At 39.3% G+C, this 15433-nt stretch overlaps 3 protein-coding genes across 4 annotated transcripts; 1 reads left to right on the top strand and 2 right to left on the bottom strand.

Moving 5' to 3' along the window:
- Nucleotides 1-5033: 5033 nt before the first annotated feature.
- On the bottom strand, nt 5034-5700 carry LOC106314286 (disease resistance protein RML1A-like). Its single transcript, XM_013752188.1, has 2 exons — nt 5258-5700; nt 5034-5187 (listed from the first exon to the last, which is right to left on the bottom strand). Exons 1-2 carry the CDS (start codon nt 5599-5601, stop codon nt 5034-5036), a joined length of 498 nt encoding a protein of 165 aa, XP_013607642.1. The 5' UTR covers nt 5602-5700.
- An 897-nt stretch (nt 5701-6597) lies between these two features.
- On the bottom strand, nt 6598-10222 carry LOC106315426 (disease resistance protein RML1A-like). Its single transcript, XM_013753151.1, has 4 exons — nt 9691-10222; nt 8512-9607; nt 8105-8404; nt 6598-7997 (listed from the first exon to the last, which is right to left on the bottom strand). Exons 1-4 carry the CDS (start codon nt 10161-10163, stop codon nt 6690-6692), a joined length of 3177 nt encoding a protein of 1058 aa, XP_013608605.1. The 5' UTR covers nt 10164-10222; the 3' UTR covers nt 6598-6689.
- Nucleotides 10223-13581: 3359 nt separating this feature from the next.
- Nucleotides 13582-15422, top strand: LOC106313098 (uncharacterized protein At1g76660). Of its 2 annotated transcripts, none has more exons than XM_013750833.1 (2): nt 13582-13860; nt 14111-15422. In XM_013750833.1, the coding sequence occupies exons 1-2, from the start codon at nt 13753-13755 to the stop codon at nt 15086-15088; spliced, it is 1086 nt and encodes a 361-aa protein (XP_013606287.1). In that variant the 5' UTR covers nt 13582-13752; the 3' UTR covers nt 15089-15422. The 2 variants fall into 2 exon arrangements, with proteins under 2 accessions (XP_013606287.1, XP_013606289.1); XM_013750835.1 differs by having other exon boundaries at nt 13584-13860; nt 14114-15422.
- Nucleotides 15423-15433: the final 11 nt, after the last annotated feature.

The following is a 15433-nucleotide window of genomic DNA, read 5'->3' as shown; positions in this document are numbered from 1 at the left end:
TGGTGTAGCCGGTAACACTCGTCCCTGAAAAACCGGTGGTAGCAGAGGCTCTGTATTGGGTCGGTCTCCTTTGTGCGCTTTAAGCAGTGATATGTGGAAAACATCATGAATTTGAGACCCAGCCGGAAGACGGAGACGATAGGAAACTGTTCCCACACGAGCTAGTACTTCAAATGGTCCATAAAAATTGGGAGATAGCTTTGTGAACGCTCTCTTTGCGACGGTGAGCTGTCGGTAAGGATGTAACTTCAACCAAACCCAGTCTCCAATATTGAATTCAGCTGCGCGATGATGTTTATCATATACAGCTTTCATTCTGTTCTGAGCTTCCATCAAACGTTCCCGTGCCACTGCTAAGAACTCATCTCTTCTTTCCAACTCAACATCAACAGCTTCAACTTTGGAACTCCCTGTAGTATAGTCCAAAAGTCGAGGTGGTTCTCTCCCATAAACCATCCTAAATGGTGTATCTTTGAGACTAGTGTGGTAGGATGTGTTGTAGCAATACTCAATCCAAGGAAGCCAAGTAAGCCATTGTCGTGGCTCATCCCCTGTAACACACCGAAGATACATCTCTAACGCCCTATTAACCACCTCTGTTTGTCCATCAGATTGCGGTCGATAGGCAGTCGTGAAACACAGGTTAGTACCCATAAGTCTGAACAATTCACGCCAAAAAATGCTACGAAAGACCTTGTCTCTGTCTGATACAATTGTTTCTGGAATCCCATGCAATCTTACAATGTCTCGGAAGAACGCTTGAGCTACAGAAACAGCAGTATAAGGATGACTTAAGGCAATGAAATGTGCGTACTTAGAGAAGCGATCGACCACCATCAGAATAACTGTCTTTCCTGAAACTTTTGGCAATGCTTCAACAAAATCAATAGAGATGTCAGCCCATATTTTAGTTGGAATCGTCAGTGGTTGCATCAATCCTGCGGGTTGAAGTGTTTCCCATTTATTTTTCTGACAAACCTGACAAGTACTCACAAACTCTTGAATACTCTTCTTCCAACCTTTCCAATAAAAATCCCTGCGGATACGTTCCATAGTCTTTTGGACATCTTCATGGCCAAAGTTATGAAAACCAGTCATTACTTCTCGCACCAATTCGGAATTGGAATCCAAATAAACAACTCCTCTGCGAAAGATAAGACCATCCTTTGCTTCCCATAGTTCTGATTCTTCTCCACGAATAATTCTATCTCTGAGTTATCCAAGTATTATGTTGGTCTTAATCTCTTGGCGGATTCGGGACAGAATACCGCTTGTAGAGCTTTGTAGGGCGTGAAGTTCACTAACCTCTTCTGGTCCATTGTCATCACGCCTAGATAGAGCATCAGCGACCTTATTGGTCATTCCATAACGAAACTCGACTGAAAAATCAAAGCCAAGTAGTTTACTAATCCAATGAACTTGGGGAGATGTCGAGAGCCGTTGTTCTAGTAGATACTTAAGACTGTAGTGATCTGTTCGTATGAGAAACCGGCGTCCCCACAGATATGGTCTCCAATGAAGTACTGCCTTTGACAACCCAATTAACTCCCTCTCATATGCTGCGAGCTTGACATGACGAACTGCTAACGTTCTGCCAAAAAAAGCGATAGGGTGTCCATCTTGTTGTAGAACTGCTCCAATACCACTCCCAGAAGCATCACATTCCACAACAAATTCTTTAGTGAAATCGGGTAGTGCCAATACTGGAGATTCAGAAAGAGACTTTTTCAAGGCGAGAAAAGCCTCTGTTGCAGTCTCGTTCCAACCGAACCCCGTCTTCTTTAAGAGTTGAGTCAATGGTGCAGTAATGACGCCATAATCTTGAATGAATTTACGGTAATATCTAGACAGACCCAAAAATCCCCTTAATGCACGAACTGTAGCCGGTTGAGGCCACTCCGTGATAGCCTAAATTTTTTTCTGATCAACTTGGACACCTTCATGAGAAATAACATGTCCAAGATAGCCCACTTCCTTCTTCCCAAAGGAACACTTAACTCTTTTTATCAGTAACTGGTGTTCTTGTTATACTTGAAGGCCACTCCGTGATAGCCTCAATTTTTTTTTGATCAACTTGGACACCTTCATGAGAAATAACATGTCCAAGATAGCCCACTTCCTGCTTCCCAAAGGAACACTTAACTCTTTTTTATCAGTAACTGGTGTTCTTGTAATACTTGCAACACATACTCAACATGTCGCACATGCTCTGCCCATGTCTTGCTATAGATCAAAATATCGTAAAAAAAAACCAAGACGACCTCTCGAAGGACTTTTGTAAACACCACATTCATCAAGCTCTGAAAGGTGGATGGGGCATTCACAAGGCCAAACGGCATTACCAAGAATTCATAATGGCCATGATGTGTGCAGAATGCCGTTTTCTCAATGTCTTCGTCAAACATGCGGACTTGATTGTAGCCTGATGTTAAATCAAGTTTTGTAAAGAACCGAGCTCCATGTAGCTCATCAAGCAACTCATCCACAACTGGAATTGGAAACTTGTCTTTCACAGTGATTTTATTAAGATCTCGATAATCAATGCAGAAGCGCCAAGTATTGTCTGCTTTCCTCACTAGTAGCACCGATGAAGAGAATGGAAAACTACTTGGTCGAATCACCCCGTTGCGAAGCATCTCAGTGCATTGTTTTTCTATTTCATCTTTAAGGAGGTGCGGATAACGGTATGGACGTACTGCTACCGGATTTGACCCTTGAAGCAAACGAATCCTATGATCGCAATCCCGCTTTGGTGGCAGACCAACTGGTATCGCAAACACCGAACTGTATTTCGCTAGAACCATATCTAGCAAGTCCGACGCGGGCACCGGGTTGAGAGCACAAATGCTCTTCTTTGGCACCTGTGGTATGCGTCATATACTAGTTCCTGGTGTCGTAAACACTTCTTCTTCATCGGAGAACCAGTGTTCTAATCCCTCCGAGTCACAACCTAAAGCGTGAAGAGATATATTTGTCTTGCCACGTTCTTCCGCTTCTCCGTGCCATATAACTAGGGTGGAGCCATGATTGAACTCGACAGTTTTATTTGGTCCATCCCATATCACTCTTCCTAATGCATTCAACCATCTGATTCCAAGAACCACATCAAAACCTTTCAGAGGAATTGCAAAGCAGTCAGTTTTGAATTGGTGCCCTTGTACCGTCATTGACATGTTTTGACAAAACCCTTCTATTGGACATCACCCTCCGTTGGGAAGAGCTACGAACCGGCCAGGTTTCTGGTGCATCGGGATGCCCAACTTCTCTACCAAACTGCTCTTGATAAAGTGGTGAGTGCTCCCTGTATCAAGTAATACCCAACCTCTTCCTGTCATGATATTAGCTTGTACTTGAAAGGTTCGCTCGTTTTGTTCCCCATTCATGGCGTTTATGGAGATTTCTAACTCGTCTTCCTCAATCCACTCATCGTCTTGATTATCTCCCTCCATGACTGGCATAATATGAAAGAGAACTGGAGTACAAACATTGCCAGGCGTGTATAAGTCATCGCAATTGAAACAAAGCCCTTTCGCTCTTCGATCCGCCATCTCTGCTGGCGTTAGTTTTTTCCAAAATTTCTTCTGGCCCGTTTGCTTTTGAGGTCCTGATTTTTTTCGTTTTTACTTCTGATCCTCGATTCTCTTGTCGAGCTGATACACCAAGGGTCTTAGTGATAGGCGCTAGATGGCCACCAAACGTCCTGGTGCGTTTATCATTGTCAATCTTGTACTCGTTATCTCTAGCATACTCTATGGTTTCAAAAATTGTTTCAGGATGCAGATATTCAATTTCTTTCCCTAAGCTATCTGTCAACCCGGCACAGAATTGCCATAGTTGTTGATCACCCGAGAGTCTAGTTTGTCGGCTTAGACATTCTTCAAACTGACTGCAGTTCTCAGCCACTGGTCCCGTGTGTCTAAGATTTGACAATTATCCCACTGGGTTCACTGCATCTGCCTTTCCAAATCGACTTTTGCAGATCCTTTTAAACTCCCCCCATCCAAGCCTATGTGTTACCAATCTTCGCAAGTTGATGATCCAGTGGTATGCTTGGCCCGTTAAAACAAAAGTTGCTTGTCTAACTTTCGTATCATCACTGAAAATTCTTTGGTCCGCAAAGAAGTCATCACACTTTTGTAGCCACTCCATAGCATCGGTTGTCCCATCAAATGGTGGAAACTCTATTTTGGCCGCTTTCACACATCTTCGTTCGAAGATGTTGCTTCTGTCCTCACGAGTTTCGTAATATCCTCCTTCCATCAACCCTTCCGAGTTTCGATAATCTCCGCAATTTGGATGCGAGTCGCGTGGTGCCGCTCCAATTGGTCTTACATTCCAGTCTCCTCCTCCATCTGTCCTCCTATGCCCTCGTTCTCTTCCTACAGATCGGTTTGGCCATGATCCCCCAGAGAACCCATAATTGGACTCGTGTGCCAAGCCGCAACTCCTCACCGGAATGTCTTTCTCAGCTTGGGATGGTGTAAAACTCGTACCAGCTCTGGTATCGAATGATATCGCCCCCTTGCTCCCTTTACTTCCACTTAATATTTCAACTTCAGAAAGTTCTTCGGGTGAGAATTTGATCGTCTTACCGCGATCCTCGTTAGTAGTTTCGTGACGCACCATTCTCTCTTGTAGAGTTTTCATGTTAGCACTTTGGGTTTTCATGTTATCATCTATCTTTGCATTCATCGATTGCATCATCTCCATCATCTTTGTGATCTGTTTCGTAAGCGCCTCAGTGTCCCCCATCGAATCGTTCGGCTCTGATACCAAATTGATACGAGCCGTTTGTGCTCGCGTAACTGGTGCCGTGATTACAGGTAAGAGTAGGGATAACTTGATTGCAAAGCTTCCTTTAACCCTAGTCTCTCTCTGAGAATAAGGTTAATGCTGGAAGATGATTCTTTATTGATAATTAGATATGTTTATATAGGACTATTACAAATCATAACCCTAAGTAATAAAAGAAAACTACTTAATATCTAGAATAGGAAAAATACCAAATATCTATTAATGCTTTAAGGAAGATACTAGTTTCTAATCTTCTTTCTCTGGTACGTGATACCATAACGTGTATCATGGGCTTCAATACCAACCATGTCTTCAAAATCCCTAGAGACTGTAGCATTTAGTTTGTTTGAGACATCTCTAGCAGTCTTTTCAATCATCTCCGATTCCTTGTCCCTAATTAAGAGATTAAATTCAAATGTGAGACTGATAAGAAAGATACAAGTGAATGGAAAAGCAAACAAACCAGTTAAGGAAGTGTTCACCGGCTATGTTTCCCACATCAGTCAAAGCTTGACTCCATCTTTGCTTCTCCTCCTCTGTTTTGCCACGACATGTTTCCTTGAAAACCTTCCCGAAATCTCCGGTGTGTTTCCGAACATCAGATGAATCTATCCCGTAGAAGATCGTCATCACTATCTGTCCAATCTCTTCCCTGCATTTCAAAATCCCTAAAAGCTCATCCAGACACCAGCTGGAAGAAGCATAGTTCTTCGTGAACACCACGATAGAGATCCTCGATTCTCTAATCGCTTGCGTGAGAGCAGGGGCGATGGTGTGGCCTCTCTCGATTCCTTGATCATCGAACATCGAAATCCCATTGCTGGTAAACTGTTTGCGTAGATGAGTGAGGAAGGTTTTGCGGACGTCGGGTCCGTGGAAGCTAGTGAAGACGCGGTATCTCCATATGCGACGTCGTCAGCAAACACTAAACTCTAAATCATAATCTCTAAATCCTTAGGTAAGCCATAAACCTTTGGATAAATCTTAAACTCTAAATCAAAAATACTGAACACTAAAATATTCAAGGGTTTGGGGTTTATGATAAGTTTAGAGTTTAGTGTTTTTAGTGTTTAGTGTTTTTGATTTAGAGTATAAGATTTATCCAAAGTTTTAGGGTTTACCAAGGGTTTAGGGTTTAGTGTTTTGTTGACGACGTCAAAAATATTTTAATTTTTTTTTTGTAACTACTATTATTTTTTATTTTTATTTTTATTTTATTTTAAAACTTGATAATATTTTGTTTCATTTTCTAAAAGATATTGAATATGAAATAACGAAATCCTATTGGTTGGTGAACCCAGAATTAACTCAAAGGGAAACCGAAACAATGAGGTCTTCTCGTCTAATCTTGTGTGCCACAGTCAAGCTAAAATTTGTTACCTATTCTACCTGAATCTGGAGTTTTAAGGTTCTGTTGTTTGTCTCGTTTGGCTTACTTATTCTGCCTCACACGACTGTACACTAAGGTCAGTGGAGACTTCTTTTGATGGAAACTTCATCTCTTTCTGATGATGTCTAGTTCTTCCAACAAGCCATGATTCATATAAGTGTACTCTGTGCCTGAACATATGATCATTCAGTTGACACGTTTCTGTATTTTATAAACCATTAAAACAGAACAGCTATTGTTCTGTTCTAAATAGATATTAAATATACGAGGAAGAAGACACTTTACCAGGTATACTTCCTAATAACCGTAGCCAAGGTGTAAAAGCTATACAAAAGAACACTTGAAAATCTCAACAGCTAAACAAGAGCATTTTTGAGCAACCATGGAAACGTCAACATCTTGCCAGCAGACGTACAGCTCCTTCGAAAATTTAACAAAATTTAAAACGAGTAGATAGCTGAAGTCCATACACAGCTAGTGAACATTGTCTGATGGGTAAAATACATCAGAAGGAAAAGAAAGATGTGAAATAATCACGTATCCAGTCTTTACGTTGCTTTAGTAAGCTATAAAAAAGAACACTTGGAATCAAACTCAAAAGGAAAATAAGAAGCGAAGAAAGAAACTTAGCAAAATCCTTAATGGTATCTACTCTTGGTGCATCATAGTCAAGGTCGTCTTCCAATTCCAATAGTTGTTCTGAATTAGATTCACAGCTTCCGTAGCTGCTTCTTATGTCGGTTTTGTCCCTCAAGATCTGAACACCACATTCAATAACTTCGATGTCCTGGGATGTGGTGCTGAATTCAAACAATATCTCGCTGTACTGCTCAGGCCGTCGGTCTACCGTAAGCAATGTGGAGGGGAATATAAACAGATGTTCTGATTGGATTGTAATCCCAAGATCATATTTGTTCTTCAAGGGGCTCTTCATGGGGCAACCATTTATGAGTATGTGACACAGTAATTCTATATCTTGATCTTCCACCATCACCTGTTTAGGGGAAATCACGGCACAAATCTTAAATCGGTAGGCATTTGAGCATATGGCCACGAAATTTCCTATAGCTCGGTGATGGAACTCTGCAGGTACATTTCTTCCAGGTAGGCATACCCGTGATGATTGTTGGGTAATTAGTCTCCTTGCTTTTCGACCCAATCTAAAGCAATCGAGGAAAGAGAGATCCTCAATCCGGGAGCCAAAAGGGAATGGTTCTAGTGTCTCCAGTGATGGACATTTGTATACTGTTAGTGTTGTGAGCGACCGAGGAACCTCTGGGAGTGATGCAAGTTTTGCACAGCCAAATATATATAGATCTTTTAACCCATGAAGACATTTGATACAGTCTGGAATTCTCTCAATACCCGTGACACTTCGCACTAGCATCAAATTTCTCTTAGATGGATGTGATAAAAACTGATGTGTAATGGCACAGCCAAATATCCGGAGACACTGAAAATGAGACCATAGTCTAGTTGATTCAAGAAATTCTTCTAACATTGTTTCTGGGATTGCAAGTTCTCTGATGGTCGTGGAAATATCTGGAAGTTCCCTCATCTGGTAGGATCCCATTATCACGAGTGATTCAAGAGATGTCAAGTTGAAGAGAGTAGGAACAACCTGTAGCTTTTTACAGAAAACCATCTCCAAACTCTGCAGTCTATGAAGATTTCCAACAGAGGAATGAATCTCTACCAAATTCTTGCAACGACTCAGATCCAATATTTCGAGATTTGTAGCATTTGCTAGATCCGGGAGTTCCTTTAGATACAAGCACGAATCCAAAACCATCTTCTTGAGACTTGTGAGGGGCTGAATGTAAAATAGCACAAAGGAATAGGAATGTTCATGAAATGAAATGATGAGAAAACCATTAAATAGGTAATCAAAGTATCACAAATATATTTAAAAGTACCAACCTGGGTTCCTTCCCACAATTGCTCAAGCTGGGTATCTTCCAAATGTAGTTCCACAAGATGTTCGGGACAAAACGTACGAGGAAGAAACTTCCTCGGATATACTTCCCAGTGTAATAACTTCAGACGAGGTGGAAACTCCATGTCCTCGGGTAAATGCACTCTAACATTTGTATCACTTCTCGTGTTGTAGACCCTGAGGAACCGAAGAGTACGCATACTTTTAAAAACTCTTGCGCTAATATCCATGTCGTCTTTGATTGTAGATATATCTAAAGATATCCCCATCAAGCTTCTACTACCCTAAACAAAATTCAAAACAGAAGAAGTTATGTTAGAACAATATGTGGTAAGATCTGCCAAATGACCATGTTTAACAGACACATTCAAAAATAAGAAGAGAAACTTACAGAATCATTTTCAAGGACATCGCGAATGTCATCAGTATCAATTAGAATTTGGCGTTTCCAAGGCTCCTGTCTTTGAATCGCTTGTCTGCCCACTTGTTGTAGTAACTTGTGCATCACTATTTCTCCTTCCGTAGATATTTTTATGAGAGATTTGTAGGCGAGGGTTTTCAACCCGAGTCTAACATCCAAGTTACTGTCAGCTAGCATTGTTTTCACATGGCCATCGTTTTCGTAGTTGAAGAATACTGCAATGAGGTGAAACAGAATTTGATCCTTCTCATGTAAATTGTCGAATCCAACTCTAAGTACTGCATCGATCTTTGGTATATTGCTATTTTCTAGCCTGCACAATATACTTTCCCAGTCATCTTCTTTCTTTCCGCGTAACATTGAACCCATGACACGGAGACCAAAAGGAAGATTGCCGCACAGCTCTGTTGCTCTTTCTGCAAGATTTTCATAACCATATGGTGGTAAGCTCTGTCTAAAAGCATATCTGCAAAAGATCTTACGAGCCTCTTTTTCAGTTGGAAGATCAACATGGTATATATTGCTGATACCATGTTGCTCCAAAAGCTCTTGATCTTCCGTGGTTACGATAACCCTGCTTCCATCACCAAACCAGTTAGTTTCATCAGCCAAAGCCTCAAGCTGCTGCAGATTGTCGACATCATCAAGAATGATAAGAACTTTTTGGTCACACAGCCTTTCTGGTAGCGCACCTAAATGGTATATCCTCATACCATTCTGGTTAAAAATCTTGGAAAGAAGTAGCTCTTGTAGACACAGCTTCAATCCATACTCGTCAAGACCACTGTTACAACAGCTTCCCCTAAGATTCTCCATAAAACAAGAAAGCTGGAAAGTGCTAGACAGCCTACTATGTAAAGCCCTAGCAATGGTAGTCTTACCAATGCCAGAAGGGCCACAGATTCCAACAATCATAGCTCCATCCTCATCTGAATGTAACAAAGATTGCATCTTATCCAAGTGTTTTTCAATACCAACCATGTCTTCAAAATCCCTAGAGATCGTAATGTTTAGTTTGTTTGAGACATCTCTAGCAATCTTTTCAATCATCTCCGATTCCTTGTCCCTAACAACCGAGACAAGATTGATTTGGTAAATTAAAGAAAGAAACAATCCTAAATCCAATTGAAGGAAAGAAAAGAAACAAACCAGTTAAGGAAGTGTTCACCGGCTATGTTTCCCACATCAGTCAAAGCTTGACTCCATCTTAGCTTCTCCTCCTCGGTTTTGCCACGACATGTTTCCTTGAAAACCTTCCCGAAATCTCCGGTCTGTTTCCGAACATGAGAAGGATCTATCCCGTAGAAGATGGTCATCACTATCTGACCGATCTCTTCCTTGCATTTCAGAATCTCCAAAAGCTCATCCAAACACCAGCTGGAAGAAACATAGTTCTTCGTTAACACCACGATAGAGATCCTCGATTCTCTAATCGCTAGTCTGAGAGCAGGGGCGATGGTGTGGCTTCTCTCGATCTCGTGATCATTGAACATCGAAATCCCATTGCAGCCAAACTGTTTGCGTAAATGACTGAGAAAGGTTTTGCGGACGTCAGGTCCGTGGAAGCTAGTGAAGACGCGGTATCTCCATATGCGACGCGAGGAAGAAGAAGAAGAAGCCATGAGAGCAGAGTAGCGATGAAAGTCAGATGTGAAAGACGAAGACGAAGAAGAAGTCAATCTAGTACGTTAACTTTTGCGAAAGAGAGATGGAAGGTTCGTCGATAAAATCAACTTGAACCGCTCACTGTACTAATCAACTTGAACCGGATACTGTAACAATCAAATTTAACCGGTTTTCGTTTTCTCAATTTTGTTTAAGTTTCTCGAGCCTCTTTCATTTCAAGTCTCAAGGGTTTACACTTTACCAAGTGACACTTGACCACTCTCGTTAGCTCTTTTGTAATCGGGTCAAAATGTTGGCTAGGGTTTGTAGATCCGAAAAGTCTGTCAACATTCTGCTGGAGGGTCTCTGTGATAATCAGAAACTAGAAATGGCACTTGAAATATTTGAGGCATTTCAGAAGAGTGAGATGGATCTTAATACTGCTACTTATAATATATCATCATAAATGGAATGTGCAAGGGTAATAAGGTGGATGAAGCATGCATGGCAGTTATTTACGAGTCTTCCCCTCCTAGGTGTGTAGAAACTGATTTTCAGACTTACAGTATATTTATTGATCAGCAGATTGATAAGAGAGGGGAAGTTTTTAGGAGCTGAAGAATTATACGAGGAGATGCTCCACAGCCTAATGATGTCACCTATACTTCAATGGTCGCTGGACACTTGTCTATCTTTAGAAGCAGAAGCCTCAATGCTCATTTTTTTTCTATTTGCTGAATAAAATTTATGTGTTGATTTATGTTGAAATGAGATGTGTTGTAGGATATGCTTTCTTGATCATTTGTTCTGCTCATAGTGAGATTTTGGTCTGATGTTTCTTGCCAGATTATGGCTCTTATGGAAGCCTGCGTCTTGCTTTCTTTTTCCCTTCAGATAAGTTTATCAGAGTGCATTGTTGAATAATAGTATAATACTGGATTACTCCATGGATCTTGCTAACATGAATCTAAAATAGAGAGATCCCAAAGAACAACTAATGTACATATGTTCGTTACATTTCCGCCCATAAAAACCTGAAAAAAATGATCTTTAAATGTTCCAAGTGTCTTGAATCTGTCTTTAAACACTACTCGTTTCTGTTTCGCATACTGGTCTGTTGGGATCATCTTCCCATGAAACTGTATTGGATTCAAATAACATGATCTCTTTTGGTTCTTTGAGCAGTTTTGATCATTTAAAAAGTAGGTCCGTTTTCAAATCTCATGTCAACTAACAAAAGCTTTCCAACTGTTTCGGGCAAGTAAACTTGTCTCTTCAGCTACATTGTGTTTATACACTCCAACATTCAGTTTGTAATTATTATACTGGATTATAAAGTTGGCAGTAAAGGGACTTTTTATGATAAGTTCGAATCTCCGAGTATATTATTTTAATCTGACTTTTATTGTTCTTAACTTTTATTTTGGTGTGGCTTTTACTTTGGAAGAAATCTCACGTAAACTTCTTGTCCTTTTTCATCCAGCTTTGATGCACGTGAAAGCTGGTGTCATGTTAATATCTCATTGCAAAAATAAAAAAAAATGTTAATGCGATGTCAAAACTGAATTAGAGCAAAATTGTATCCCAGTTTCATGATTATTATTTTAAATTGCTTTTGTCTTTGAGTGCAAGGTGGGTTGGTTACACGTGTCAAAGCTCGAGTCCCGGAAGTGCGGTTGATGACCTAACTCATTGAACTTCCGACAGGTGATAAATTTATAACTTAAAAGAAAAAATTGGACAATAATGTGCTCAACTTTATCTTTCTGTTTCATTTCAGATAACGACATAAATCTAATTCACAAAGCTCAAATTCAATTTCCTGGTATAATCACGAGTCTACGGACTAAATAACTCTATATTTTGTTAATAAATAATTAGTATTTCAATTAAAATCTTTACAAAAAGAGTACTTCAATTAAAATGGACTCTATATGTGCTTATATCTTTCTATTGTCTAAGTTGCTTTAGTTTTTTAGAAAGTTTTCTTTTCTGTTCAGTTACAAAAAAAGTTTTTTTTCTTCTGAAAAACAGTAATCAAGTAAAAGTATCAAGGTACCAAAAACAACATGACAAGTGTATCCTTAAACTTGGCAGTGAAACTCATCATTTTCTAGTTTTTTCATAGTTAACTCTTTAGACTTAATTCTTACATTTTACAGCATCAATAATATTAAAAGATCCTAAAAAAACGGATAACATAATATTAATATAGCTAAATATTAAAATTTAAATTTAAATATAAAAAATAGATCAATGATAAAATAATGTTTTAAATGTCTTAAAGTTTTTTTAAAAACAAAATCTCAGTTGAAAAAAGTATTTTCATTTTTTCATTTTTTATTTTCTATTTATTGTAATGACAAGTAGTAATGATGTCTTTATAACCCTCACCTATCTTTTTAACCAAAAAAAAAACTATTTCAAATTCTATATTTTGGGGATATTAAAATGAATTTCCAACTAATATGAAAATTTAAAGAATCTGGAAAGATCTGCGTATTTATTTGATTGACAGGCAGCTAAACATTTTTGCACTAAAATAACATTAACTGTGCCTGTCTTCCATTTTTGTGTAAATGCTTCAATAAGTTATGTCCCCTTTCTGGAACCAAGAATCAGTCAATTGGACAAATACAAACAGTAATCCATTTTCTAACAAAGTTACAAAGTGGCTATCAGTTTATAATCATTATTTAACGATCAAATTATAATGTGCCAAAAAAGATTGAATTATTGTTTCCGTAAAGCATTTATAGGAAATTCGATTGATTATTGGGTATGGGGAGATAGAAAAGTAAACAAGACCCAAAACATGAAGTCAAGCCACCGTGCAAAACAAGTTGAAATTGGCTTTGTGAGATAATAATGTTTCTTAGGGGTCAGAAATTGTGACATCATTTTTAATTCAGAATATATAATTTATTTAATAATTTTAAATTACTTGGTTTAGCCCCACACTAATGTGCACACGAGAAACCTAAAAACTAAGAGATAGATTCGGTTCTCCCACACGTGCATTTCTGTGACACCTTTTTCGTTATGAGAAATAAAAAATTTAAACAAACGCATCTCAATCTTTGTGGTCGTAAGAATATTTTAATTCACTAATCTCATTTGATTTAGTACTAATCTATAATTAGTGAAACAGTTGAGCAGATAAATAGTGAAATATTAGCAATAAAAAATGAAAATTTAAAATTAGAATGAAAAGAAAAACATACTTATAAATTTTGCATCTCAAAAAAAAAAAGAAAAAAAAAAAAGGAAAAGCAATGTAGTCAAATTTTTCGCAATTTTAATAGACATAACTGCCCTTCAAAATTGTATCAATTTACAAACAAAATGTAAATAGTGGCACGCCTTTGTTCTTTGCCGTGTTTTGACCTCAAACCTTCTTGACATACATATAACACACACATGTATATATATATATATTTTGGGAGAAAACAACATTCCCAGAACTTTCGGGTTGCGTGTCCTTATTTATAAATGGTTTTCAACTTTTTACTCACCAGAGATTTTGATTAATACTTTGAGAAATTCGAATGCTCTGTTTTGTTTTCTCGGGAAAATTATCAGAGTGAGATAAAGATCAGAGGAAAGATGAGAGCCGGCGCGAGTGGAAACAACGTTTCGGAGACTATAAACGCAGCCGCTAGTGCGTTTGCTTCCTCTGATGATCGTGTTCATCACCAACCTTCTCCGATTCATGTGAGTCCCTCTCCGTTTTCGTTTTCATCGAATTTAGCTCATTTTCTCGAAGTTTAATGATCATCCGAGAACTGTATAATGATTCCGTAATCGCAAAATCGTTCTCTCCTAAGCATTAGATCGAACACTTTGTAGGCGAGCTCCATCAATTCACGATTAATGGAATCGAACAGTGTTTCTTCTTCGATCATTCACAATAGATTTGTTTATGTGATTTCAATCTGATTTTCATCAAAAAAAATTTGAATAGCAGAAGAAGCGAAGATGGTGGGATCGCTTCATATGTTTCAGACCTTCAACACAAAGAAGAAAACGAATAGGGAAAGCCGCACTTGCTCCTGAACCGGTTCATACCGATTCCACATCCAATTCCGGTTATCGTTCGGTTATGACGGCTCTTCCTTTCATAGCTCCACCTTCATCTCCTGCTTCCTTCTTCCAATCAGAACCTCCTTCCGCTACGCAATCGCCTGTAGGGATCCTCTCCTTTAGTCCTCTACCTTCTAACAACAACAACAACAACAACAACGAGCGTCCTTCGATATTCGCCATCGGACCTTACGCTCACGAGCCTCAGCTGGTGTCTCCTCCGGTTTTCTCTACTTACACCACCGAACCATCTTCCGCTCCGGTTACGCCGCCTCTCGATGAGTCTTTCTACTTAACCACCACTACTCCTTCTTCGCCTGAAGTCCCTTTCGCTCAGCTCTTTAACTCCAACATTAACTATGGTCTCAGGTCTCCAGTCTCTAACTATGAGTTTCAGTTTTACCAACTTCCTCCTGGTAGTCCACTCGCTCAGCTTATCTCGCCCAGCTCGGTTATGTCCGGTTCGGGTCCAGCTTCTCCTTTTCCTGACGGAGTCACTCACTTCCAAGTCTCTGATCCTCCGAAGCTGTTGAGCCCTGGTAAGCTGCATTTCTCCAAGGCTGTTACGACTCCTAAAGAGCAGAAGAAGATTGCGAGACCGAATAAACCGGTTTCTTTTGATCTTGATGCGGATCATTTCATTAGATGTGTAGATCAGAAGCTAAGAACAACGTTCCCTGAAGCATCTGCGTCGTCTCATCAAGAAGCAGCGCAGCATTCCTCTCTCGGGCCGAATAAGGAGTTCGATTTTGGTACGGATGAGAAACATTTGAGCGTTGATGATGATGAACATAGCGCTTCGACCAAGAACAACAACGATTGGTCCTTCCCTGTGATGCAATCAGGTGCACTTAGCTGACTTCTAGTTATATAGATTCTGAATTTCGAAATCGATTTGGACATAAGCCAGCACACAAAGATCTTGTTCAAGATTCAAGAACGAAAACGAAAACGAGTTAGTGATCTTATTACCCTTGTTTTTTAACAGAAGTATGATGTTCTTACATAGAAGCCTTTAGATGATTATGTTCAGGATCTTATGGATAGTTTCTCGTCTCTCTTTTTGGTTTTGTAATAAATAGTTGACGTTGTCAGTTGTTGTATTTGGCTGTCTTTATGTAGATTTTTTTTTTTCAATTTGTGCATATAATATATTTGATCGCATTTATAAAGAAGTTCCAATAAATCTTAGATGTTTCAGTTT

This window comes from Brassica oleracea, chromosome C9 (genome assembly GCF_000695525.1).
Source record: "Brassica oleracea var. oleracea cultivar TO1000 chromosome C9, BOL, whole genome shotgun sequence".
NCBI lineage: Eukaryota > Viridiplantae > Streptophyta > Magnoliopsida > Brassicales > Brassicaceae > Brassica > Brassica oleracea.
Note: the sequence above shows the minus strand (reverse complement) of the source record. Positions and strands in the feature narration are given on the sequence as shown.

What these genes read in the sequence shown, in the direction of transcription:
- LOC106314286 (XM_013752188.1), bottom strand. Translation starts at nt 5,601, where the DNA reads ATGTTCGATGATCAAGGAATCGAGAGAGGCCACACCATCGCCCCTGCT. An exon ending in GGTGAACACTTCCTTAACTG is followed by an intron (nt 5,188 to 5,257) that starts GTTTGTTTGCTT and finishes TCTCTTAATTAG; the next exon opens with GGACAAGGAATCGGAGATGA.
- LOC106315426 (XM_013753151.1), bottom strand. Translation starts at nt 10,163, where the DNA reads ATGGCTTCTTCTTCTTCTTCCTCGCGTCGCATATGGAGATACCGCGTC. An exon ending in ATGTCCTTGAAAATGATTCT is followed by an intron (nt 8,405 to 8,511) that starts GTAAGTTTCTCT and finishes AATTTTGTTTAG; the next exon opens with GGTAGTAGAAGCTTGATGGG. An exon ending in AATTGTGGGAAGGAACCCAG is followed by an intron (nt 7,998 to 8,104) that starts GTTGGTACTTTT and finishes TTTTACATTCAG; the next exon opens with CCCCTCACAAGTCTCAAGAA.
- LOC106313098 (XM_013750833.1), top strand. Translation starts at nt 13,753, where the DNA reads ATGAGAGCCGGCGCGAGTGGAAACAACGTTTCGGAGACTATAAACGCA. An exon ending in ACCAACCTTCTCCGATTCAT is followed by an intron (nt 13,861 to 14,110) that starts GTGAGTCCCTCT and finishes AAATTTGAATAG; the next exon opens with CAGAAGAAGCGAAGATGGTG.